The sequence below is a fragment of the Nelumbo lutea genome, chromosome 4 (genome assembly GCF_056320005.1).
Source record: "Nelumbo lutea isolate HS-2025 chromosome 4, American lotus-T2T, whole genome shotgun sequence".
Taxonomy (NCBI): Eukaryota; Viridiplantae; Streptophyta; class Magnoliopsida; order Proteales; family Nelumbonaceae; genus Nelumbo; species Nelumbo lutea.
This window is the reverse complement of record NC_142687.1, coordinates 14,964,111-14,975,598: the sequence shown is the minus strand read 5'-3', so window position 1 is coordinate 14,975,598 and position 11,488 is coordinate 14,964,111. Positions and strand designations below refer to the sequence as shown.

Sequence of the window (11,488 nt, the reverse complement as noted above, 5' to 3'; positions counted from 1 at the left end):
ATAAAGGGGGAGAATTGTTGGGTATGGGTCCAACCCATATGAGAGGCCCACCCCACTTTTATTTGCTCCCAAAAAGGAGTCATATAGTGGAAGCCACCTCTTCTTTATGTTTTTTTTTTTGTGACATTCGTTCGTAACCATTGACTAAGAAAACAAGAGAGAAAAGAAAACACAGAACCGATGTTTTTTTTTTTTTTGTTCTGGGTTTTTTAAGTTTGTGAAGAAGAGAAGAAGTGAGTTGATATTTATACTCCATTCAAGACCAAGCTCGGAGGTGTTTCAAGCCCGTTATTGATGATATTAAGTGCTGAAGTTAATAATTCCACTCCAGATTTGGTGATTATTCTTTTCTCTACTTCTCAATTTAGATTTACACCAACTTGATGAGATTTAAGCCTCTCTTTGTGTTATATCCACCTTGCATTTGGTGATTTTAATGTTGTTATTGTGAGCCAAGGATTATTTCTTTAATGTTTGTAAGCCTCTAATTGCAACTATAATGTTGTACAATTAATTTCTGAATTAGTAGAAGACTTTTATGAATCATAGGTCCCGTGGTTTTTCATAGATTTTGGGGTTTTTCTACGTAAAAATTCTAATGTGTTATTATGTGGTGATTATTATATATTTTTCTGTTACTTGGCTTAATTATTTATTTATTATTATTATTATGGACAAACCCATTTTAATACACAAACTTGGGAGAAAAGTTCTTACTGTCATATAATTGGTTTTACATTCATTTCTGCTATTATAATATAAATTTCCCAACAGTTTGCCAGCATCTCCACCCATGTCAACCACTAAAAGAGTGGTGCCGCCCGTAGTCGTAACGATACCACTTTCTTTATTATTTGATTTTTCATGTTTCTTTTGTTGCTCTTCATTGATGTCAGGTTAATCTTTTTATTGGAAGGATTTTGTCTGTACAGAGCTCCGTTGTAAAACTCTGCCCACTAGGTCACCATTGTTCTTTTTCATGTTTCTTTATTTTTTACTGCAATTTATTAATATACGCCAAGGTGCAGAAGCAAAGCATGCGCAGTATGGCACCAAACTGTAGCGACTAACGTGGACTCTGAATCTGGATGTTGTTTACTTGTTACTATAGAGAATCGTTTTGAGGAAGATATATCATATATATAGCAGTAACCAGTTCAGTAGGATAGTTTTAATATTTTAAAAATTTTAAGTTATATATGAATGATTAGATAATTGCCGGTCGATTAATGATAGGGATTAACTTGATATTTTTTTAAAATTTAGGTACTATAATAACAGGTTTCACAGTTTGAATGCTAACTTACTCCAAAAATCCAAGGTATTAAAGTAAATTTTTTCCTTTTCCTTTTTAAAAATTATATTTAACGTCATCGTCTCCCCGTAACCTACACAGATTTATCATTTTATCTTCAGAAAAAAAAAAACCCAAGGATTTTTAAAAGGGATTATAACTGGTAAAAGTATAAAACTCTCTGGCGACGAGTGTGTACCAAAAAAAATACCCTTTCTATTTATTTCGTCAGTGCGAAATAATGGATTAATGGAGAAAACGGCATCGTAAAAGACTAACCAATTATGTGGGTTTTCATCAAATGATCGAAGTTTTCATGGGATTTTGATTGGCCGAATGCTTTCCGGCATCATCCTGCATATATTAAGGGAAAAGATTGAAAGTCATGGAGACCAACATATGGATTCAAAGTTCCCGACTAGAATGAAGAGGACAATATTCGAGCTTTAGAGAGAAGATTGAATGTCATGGAGACTAGTAAGTGGATTGCAACAGTTGCCAGCATATGGATTCAGTGCACCAGCGGGGCATCTTACACCTTCGGTATTTACTCCCCTGTGCTCAAATCCAGTCAGGGTTACGACCAATCCACCCTCGATTTCATTGCCGTCTTCAAAGACATCGGCGCCAACGTTGGCCTTCTCTCTGGCCTCTTATATGATGCTGTCGCCGTCCGTCCTCGTTCTTCTGCTTCTTCTCCTTCTTCTTGGATCAATTCATTTGGAGGTCCATGGATTGTGCACGTTGCCGGTGCGATTCAGTGCTTTACGGGCTACTTCCCCATGTGGCTTTCGGTGACCGGAATCCTTCATCGGCCACCGGTTCCACTCATGTGCTTGTTCATGTTCCTTGCAGCTCATTCTCAGACCTTTTTCAACACTGCAAACGTCGTCACCGCCGTCCAGAACTTCCCTAATTATAGCGGCACCATTGTTGGTATCATGAAGGTCTGTTGCTTCTGTCCACCTTTTTCTCGTTTTAAACAGTTCTTGTTTATGGGTTTGATTTCAGCGTGTATGATGAGTTGACTCGATGCGTCACTGCTTAGTTCTGGCTTTTCACTACATTTCAAGTTGATAAAGACTTAGAAAATTTTCTTAGATGCATAAATATATGGAGGTACAGAATTTCCTACAAGATTCCTACAGAATTTGATACTCTGTTTCGAAAAGCTTTGAGCTTTTTATTCATTTTCTTTTTATTTACTTTCTACCCAATAAATTAGGAGCATTACATGCCGTGTTATGTTTGTCTCCTTGAACAAATGAAATACGGTTAGAATCAATCAAGTTGTACAGACTGAAGAGAGCTCCCATGCCCAAACAGGGGCAGGTATGATGTTCATGAGAGAATCTCCGTCCCATTAGTCACCTGTCAACAACTTCTACATATTGCCTAACAGATGGGATTTCTGTGAATTCCTGAAACAAAGTAATCGATCCCTTCATCATGCTCTTACCATGAACTTTTATGCAATGATTCATGGCAATCTATCTGTATTTTGCACGTTCTGTGTCGTGCCTGACATAGCTTGATCCAGAAACCAATATGAATGTTGGCCAGTACTAGTGTACTACAAGGCAGTGCTTTAAAATGTGGCATATGGCTTAATTGACCACCCATCCTTCCCAGTATTTTGAAGCTGGGATATTTGTAGGGGTAACAAGGAAAGACTCAGAACCCATACGACACGGTAATCCCTTTGCTGATACTCTCTCTCTCTCTCTCTCTTCATTTTAAGGCTTGCAACAGTGGAGGTCTTTGTTTCATGTAAATCTTTATTTTGTTTTTTTATCCTTGCATGATGCATCTCTCTCTTGATTCTTCCATCTTGAAAAAGAGTCTTCCACTTTTGATCTTATATGGATTTTCAACCAATAAAGTTTCAACATTATGGATAGGAAAAGATATTGTAAGAAATGAATCTGATCAATTATTTCTGAAAATATACAGGGTATATGATCAATAAGGATAATATGCAGTGAATATATTATAATTGTGATATTATTTTTGAAGCGGAAAGCTATGTTGGTTGGGAAGGCTGCTTTGTATTTTTGTGGAAAGAAGTTGCATTGAGCCATTGACATGAAGCAATTGTTATATGTATCTATCATCCTTCTACCTTGAGCTTTACTATTTTTCCCTTGGTCTGAAATGTGCTATTTACCATTCTTCTGTGTAGGGCTTTCTTGGTCTGAGTGGAGCTATACTAATTCAAGTATATGAGGCAATGTACAAGGGCAAGGAGAGCTCTTTTATTCTCATGCTTGCACTGTTACCAACCATCACTCCCCTCATACTTATGTGTTTTGTAGCAATCCATTATACAAATGGAGCAGATGACAAAAAGAACTTGAATGGTTTTTCACTTGTTGCTCTGAATATAGCTGCTTATCTCATGGTCATGATAATCTTGGAAAATATCACAACTTTTGAATTGTGGGCCCGTGTGCTAGCATTTGTAGCACTCCTCTTGTTGCTTGCCTCCCCTTTTATTATTGCTATTCGAGCTCAGTTGAGGGACATGCCGAGGTCATCACAGACAATGGGTCTTGAGGGGTCTAGGCCAATGGATGAAACAGGTCTGCTAGAAGAAGAGAAGTATCATGAGATTCCTAGTGATACCGATCAAGAGTCCTATATTCATGACAAGAGAATAATGCCAGGGGGAGAAGGCTTGAACCTTTTGCAAGCCATGTGTACAATTAACTTCTGGACAATATTCCTTGCAATGGCATGTGGTATGGGCTCAGGACTGGCCACTGTGAATAACATCAGCCAAATAGGAGGATCTTTAGGTTACACAACTGTTGAGAGAAGTACCTTGGTTTCTCTGTGGAGCATCTGGAACTTCCTTGGTCGTTTTGGAGCAGGGTACATATCTGACTATTTCCTGCACTTGAGAGGTTTGGCAAGGCCACTTTTCATGGCCATCACTCTTGCAGCCATGAGTATTGGTCATGCTATTATTGCATCTGGGCTGCCTGGAGCGCTGTATGCAGGATCAATCTTGGTGGGTGTTTGTTATGGTTCACAATGGTCATTAATGCCCACCATCGCTTCTGAACTATTTGGTGTACTGCACATGGGTACAATATTCAACACCATCTCCATTGCAAGCCCAATTGGATCTTATATTCTCTCTGTGAGGGTTGTTGGGTACATCTATGACAAAGAAGCATCCGGCAGTGGAAACACATGCAGTGGAGCTCATTGCTTCATGTTATCTTTTCTAATCATGGCATCTGTTAGTCTATTGGGTTTTCTTGTTGCCCTGGGATTGTTCTTCCGGACAAGAAGGTTTTACAAGGAGGTAATATACAGAACAGTGCAAAATTCTTCAAGTCAGTGAAGTTTTTTTCAGAGTAAAGGAAATAGTTTGCAAAACGACTATCTCTTGCTGTTTACTTGTCAATGATAAATATTGGGCATTTTTCATCATTTATTTTCTCAATTTCTTCTTGGCAAGGTTTTCTTCCTTCTTCCTCTTTCTTTGTTTCAACATGATTTTCTTTCATTGCTCCTTGTTTGGTAGGTTCTTTTATTACCTTAACATGCTTTAATGGAAAAACTTGATTCATTTAATGTCACTAGAATGTCCAGTCTGTCATGTTTGAGAACATTGTCAACATATATATATATATATATATATATATATATTGTTGGGATGTATAGTATTCAAATAATTTCTTGTTAAGCTTTCAAGGTTTATTTAGCTTTATATGCCCCATATTCCTGGTATTGTCACTGGCCTTGCTGTATTTTTCTTGCTAGTGTTGCCCTTGGTATCTGTTGCATAACTGTCTTAATGCTCTCATCTTTGTTATACCATTCCATGGATGTTTTGTATATTGATTTCCCAATATGGTAGCCTTGTCACTTGTTTTCATTTCAGTGGGAAAAAGAAACTCTTAAATTTTGAACATAGGCCAAAGCTGAGAGAAGTAGTAATCAGGAAGGAGACTAAGGGTTCTCAGTCCATCTATTTTTGGAGAAAACTTTGGCTGTTGAGAGCCAACAGCCTGTGTCTTTGGGAATGTTCGACACATCAACCCATTTAGTCCCTTGCTTGTCTTTTTGGCTTACAGAATATTCAGTGCAATTACTCTTTTTGACTTGCTCCTATGGAACCAAAGTCGGAATTGTTGAAAAAATCAGTTATCGAAAGATTGGTCAAAAGGTTCAAGATCAGTAATCCCTTTTTCAAATATGAATGATTTTATTTTATCATTTTATAGAAAATGCTGAATAGGAGCAGTGCATGTACAGAGAAGAATGCTAGTAATGATTAACAAACAAGTTTATCATTGCATTTTGTGGTCTGCATAAACTAGTTGTTTATTAAGCATTCATTGATAATTCTTATCTTATCGGCTTATCAAAGAAGAAAAAGGAAAACTAAACAAATACAGCAGTTGTTTTTTATCCATTTTTGGGATGAATTTGCATATTCGGTGATAGAGTTGATCAAAGAAATATGGATTATTTTTTCCTCTTTTTCTTTTGATTTTTAGTCATTTCACTCTTATTTAAGATCATTGATGGGACTCTGATCAAATCTAAAATCAGAAAATTTGACCAGATTCATATTCAATCTTAGAATCCCTATGCTTAATTGGATTTCAAATCAAATCCAGTAAAAGTGTTTTGTTAATTAGAATCAAACTCAAATGTGGGCTAAACCCGTCTGAATCCATCCACTTACAACCTAGATCGGATTTCATCCTGACAACACATGCAGCCATTTATTGGGAGCATCTCCATACTTGTATGCTTTCATTCATGGAAGATATCCCAATGCATGGCTAAATGTTGTGAAGTTGGTGTGAGAACCAATTTTGTGAGGGTGAAAATCTGGATTGCTTACAACCCTACCCTGAATTGCCCATCTACAAGAATGGTCTTCCTTATGGTACCACCTAGATTTGGTTGTGGCTGTTGGAGAATAAAGACCTATTCAGCGACCTCACCTAACAGCTTAAGCTTAGGTTGGGCCTCCTTGAGAGTGACTCCATGTCATCGTTAAGGTGGACATATCTTAGCCCCTTTTGCATGAAATAAAGGAACCACAGGCAAATATTTGGAAGTTGGATTTCCTCCTCACAAAATTGGTCATCACTGCTCTTGCATCCATGCATTTGGAACATCTCTCCGTGAATAAAAACATACAAGTACAGAGATGTTCCTGATATGCGGCTGTGAGGTGAGTATGGGGACCAATTTTGTGAGGAGGAAATCCAAATTCAAATGTTTGGTGCAGAACTGCATGTAGCACCAACATTGCAAGCTTAGGGTCTGTTCGGTTTGTAGTCAGAATCGGAATTGGAATGGTCTATTCCTATAGTCTGTTTGGTTCAGACAGGAATGAGAATGGAAATTGGTATCAGCAGGAATGGGATTTTATTCCCAAGGGAGAGGCAGGGAATGGCCATTTCCTTAAATGGAGGAATGCCATTCCAGCAGGAATTGGAATGGGATTCCAATTCCGCGAATGGGGCCTTAGATTCTGAACCAACCTCAATTCTAAGGAGACCAATAACGTTAACAATATCTTTCATGAAGGTAGCCTGAGCAGTTAAGTATGTTTCTGGCCATTATTTTACAAACATTAGGAGCCAAAATATAGTCAAAACACATTCACTACTCAAGCGAACCAGACAGAACAGAGAGGCTCGTTTACATATACATTCATAACCAAAATAGGAAGAAACTGAAGAAGATTAGCCTAAGAACTGCTGAAGCTATAAGGTGGTATGAACCTGACCATTAACAACAGGAATCAAGAAACAAACCATTAGATAATACATTCAACATTGACCACCATCCTTGGATTCATTCGCGGCATGAATTTCTGTCTGTTTCAATCTAGTTACAGCCTCTTCATTAGTTGCCTGAGTACTATTTTTTTCCTCCTCCGACTTCAAAGCCAGATATTTACTGTGGTTATAGTAGCAAACACCCAGAAATGCAATCCCGTACCCAACCAAATTTACCACAGTAACTGTATCTCTGATAAACGACCAGGAGAAGGCAATGAGAAGCCAATCCTTGACGACTCCAGCCACGTTCATCGTGAGCGCCGAGGTCTTCCCGACTAGAAGAAAGACTGCCAGGTTCAGCCCAAAGGCACAGAGGGAGTTGGACGACAAGATTGGGAAATTAAAATGGAACGACGAAGTCTCTCTGACAATGGGGAATTCGACATAAAACCAGGGAATGGAGAGAAAAGCAAGGCAACATGGTGCAACATAGTAAAGAGACGTAATGGGATTCAAACTGATTCCTTTGAACGTAAGAAGGATTTGAATCAGAACAGCTGAAATGAACTTCTGGTGGCCTCAAATGCAACTGCAGACAGCTGAAAGAACACACCCCAGACACTGAAATGAACTTCTCCATAAGCGGCAATGGCGACACCAACTGATTTGGTGATCATATTAGCCATGACATCAGATTTGAACACTTCTTTCTTGAGGCCGACGCCTATGGCATACACGGCAACGGGCATCAAGGCTTTAAGCATTTGAATGAAGGAGACGGAGAGGTAAATGTAAGCAGAGTTGGAGAACCAGAGGCTGAGGGAGTAGAGAGCACCAATGGGGACGACGGAGGAGACATAGAGGTCTCGAGACATTGAGACAGAGTCGACGACTCGGAAGACTCTGACGAGGAGGAAAGATAGGATTGTGCAGAAAGACATGTGAACCATGGTGAGGGAGATTGGGAATGGCCAGTTGAAAAGATTTCGGTTGAGGATGTATTTGTTGAAGACGATAACAGTGAAGCTTAAGAAGATCCATATGGCAACATAGGCGTAAGATAGTAAAATCTTCCTAACTATTTTTGGGTTTAGGCCCATTTCCGATCAAAGAGAGTTGCAAATTAGATTCCTATAGTTGCAGGGATGGAGACTGGAAGTCTGGAAGATGGAGGGATAGATATAACGGTTCAATTGAATTGAAGACTAAGGAGAGCGTCAGAACTCAGATGTTACAACTTGCAGACATGGCACACATACAAGCAGAGAGAGAGAGAGAGAGAGAGGGAGAGAGGGAGAGAGGTTCAACCACTGGTTGATTGATATAGGTGACGTAAATTCCATTTTTTTTATTTCTCGTCGAATTTTTACTTGCTTTTTTATTTTACTTCAAACAGTTTTTTGGGGGCATTTTCGTTAAATTTAATACTAAATAATATTATGGTGTTTAGTTAAAGATACAAAACTTGTATTGTATCATTTAATAACAGATAAAATATAATTTTATTTTTCTAACTCGAATAGAAAATTCCAACCCAAAGGCTTTCAAGAAGTTTCATTAATTGGTGTGGTTTTAATCCTTTTATATAAAGGGGATTTTGTTGGTTATGGAACCCTAACTTGTTTGCTTTAGAACAACCCTAAACAGAAAATTCCAACCCAAAGGTTGTGTTCAAAAAGCTATCTTTCATGGTTTTCAAAAATGGGATTTTGTTGGTTATGGAACCCTAACTTGTTTGCTTTAGCATCGATAACAAAATGAAAACGCATTCCATAATGCCGGTTGTGTTTGTAAACCAGATGATACAAAAACATAAGCATGAAAATAACACCCCCTCAGTAAGCCTAATTTGGTCTTAAAAGAAAAAAGCAAATTCCATGGTGCCACTTAGCTTAATTGGTAAGGTCTTTGGCCGGATGTAGTTGAAATTGGGATTGATTCTAAATTGAGGGTTATGGATAAAGGGGATGGTGCTACCACTATTTGTTTTGCTCTATATAATAACTCAATCTAAATTTTTTAAGACTTGGACATATACAATAAGCAATAAAGCTGAAACAAAATGGCTCCCTTTTCAACAAGAAAATTGGCCACCAAGAAACAGACCAAATTGTTGAGGGTTGAGCAACAAAGACAAAACTCAAAAGCACTTAACTTGGGGAGACAACACAAGACAATGTTTTTAAGACCAGACCGGACTGGATGGTTGGACCAGAAAAACTGGGAATTGGTCACTTGATCAGTTCTGTTTTACCCCAAAATCACTTTTTGTCAAAAAAAAAAACGTTGATTTAGTCAACAAATCGTTGACCTGGGCAGTTGAACTGTCAAACTGTTTGACTCATGAACAGTTTTTGGCCAGTTTTTCTTTAATTTTTTTTGTTAGATCAGGCCATCCATTTGGACCAGACGATTGGACTGTTTGACTCAGGAAACAGACCCAAAACGGTTCCCTATTCGATCCGGTTTTAGAAACCTTGACTCGAGGGACCTTTACAAATGGAGGAACAGTAATGTGGATTATTGTTTTAAAAAGGGGTGAGCATTATTCGGTTAAAACCGAATTATCGAACCGAAAATTTTGGTTTCGGTTTTTGGGTAGTTCGGTTCGGTTAATTTGGTTTTTTGGGTAGTTCAGTTCGGTTAATTCGGTTTTTGGGTAATTTGGTTTTCAATTTTGATTTTCAGATTTAGAAATTTGGTTAACCGAAAAACCAAATTAACTAAAATTTATTATATAATATATAATATGTTATATATTTATATATTAATATATTATATATAATGTATTATAATGAAATTAAATTCATAATATATATTATAGGTTATAATATATAGTATTATGTATATATTAATTAAATTCGGTTTTTAACAAAAAAATTGAACCGAAAATTTCGGTTTTATTATAATACAGTTTTCAGTTTGGTTTTAAAAATTCCAGTTTATTCGATTCAGTTTTTAACCTAATAAACAAATGCGCACCCCTAGCTTTAAACATGTGCTCTTGTACCAATATACATAAAAACAAAATCTTCAGCTTTTTTTTTTTTTTTGATAATTAACAAAACCTTCAGCTTCTATTTCAAACAAGTGGTTATAAATATATTAAAATTCAAAATTTAAATATAGGCACAATGATCTATTTTTAGTCTCCCAGATAAAAAAAAAGGATGATGATAAATAAAATAAAATAAGAAGTTGGCCTAAATGGCTAAATGCTTTAATACTTCCTGCCCCAATAACGGGTTATTAACTAGTCTTTTATGAAGCTTAATGAATTTTAGAGTACATGTGTCTTCTAAATCATTGCATTGGCCCATCCAATGCTTTTATTTCCAGAGTCTCATCAGAGGAGAAGAAATGCCCATAAAAGTTACTGAACCGGATCCGAATCCACTGAAGTTTATATGGAGCAGTTGTGGAACCAGTTACGTGGTATAATCGACGCTATTGTGGAACCAGAGCCAGAATTTACCCAGTTAGGCAGTTAACTATTTAGAGGTGGAAAGTTTTCCGGAGTTAATCATCCGTATCTGAATTGTATCAGTGTTGAGGTCATTCCGATCGCAGAGATGTGTGATGCAGACATTATGGTTGGGCAGCAGGTTTTAAAAACTGGATCAGACACGGAATAGTTTTAGAATCGGTTTTCGGGTTGAACAATTTAATTATTTGGTTCAAATGGATGGTTCGTTCAGATTTAAAAAATAAATAAAATAAAAAAATGATCAAAAAAAACATTGTCCGGGTCGATGAATTGACTGCCTTTACTACTTAGGCCAGTGGATCGTTGACCAAATCAATGTTTTTCTTATCAAAAAAACAGTTTTAAGATAGAATGGAACTTACCAATTCCTGGGTCAATCGATCCAACCATCCAATCCAGTCCAATTTTCAAAATCATGATTACGCAAGACCCGATATTAGGTCTAAATGGATCATCCCACTTGACGAAGTACATCATCTCCACGGCTTTCATTCAAGCAGCAAGTCTGCAGGTTGTTTGGTCTGCATGTAATTGACAACTTTCTGCAGCAAATTTAATGGTGACATACAAAAGACTTGTTCGTTTGCAGGTGCATCAACTCCCACATAACTAATTGATTATTAAAGGATGGATATGACTCTACTGATCTGACAATATTTATAATTCATTTAAGTTCTACTTAATGCCAAGGACTAAACATGTTCTCCTTCTTCTTCATGAATGGAACTGCCAAGAATTAAAATGGGGTAAATTTTATAAATTACCCTTATTATTTAATTAATTGACTAACTCTATTCTTACTATTTATATATTGTCTTAGAGCATCCCTAAGTTTTTTAATAATGGACTAAAACCTCATTCACTGTTAATTTTCCGTCACATATGACATCATATGACCAATACATTTTTCAAAAATTCCAAAAATGTCCTTTAGAATCTCTCTCTCTC

General features: G+C 37.1%; 1 protein-coding gene and 1 pseudogene across 1 annotated transcript; one reads left to right on the top strand and one right to left on the bottom strand.

Moving 5' to 3' along the window:
* The first annotated feature begins 243 nt into the window (after window positions 1-243).
* On the top strand, window positions 244-4,884 carry LOC148854107 (protein NUCLEAR FUSION DEFECTIVE 4-like). The gene is made up of 2 exons (XM_088982191.1): window positions 244-2,241; window positions 3,477-4,884. Exons 1-2 carry the CDS (start codon window positions 1,762-1,764, stop codon window positions 4,644-4,646), a joined length of 1,650 nt encoding a protein of 549 aa, XP_088838317.1. The 5' UTR covers window positions 244-1,761; the 3' UTR covers window positions 4,647-4,884.
* Window positions 4,885-6,963: 2,079 nt separating this feature from the next.
* LOC148854106 (putative sugar phosphate/phosphate translocator At2g25520 pseudogene) lies at window positions 6,964-8,153 on the bottom strand (annotated as a pseudogene).
* Between the last annotated feature and the right edge of the window lie 3,335 nt (window positions 8,154-11,488).

Bases quoted from the DNA above. Each gene is read 5' to 3' on its own strand.
- LOC148854107 (XM_088982191.1), top strand. From the start codon at position 1,762: ATGGAGACTAGTAAGTGGATTGCAACAGTTGCCAGCATATGGATTCAG. The intron at 2,242-3,476 runs GTCTGTTGCTTC...TCTTCTGTGTAG, and splicing joins CCATTGTTGGTATCATGAAG to GGCTTTCTTGGTCTGAGTGG.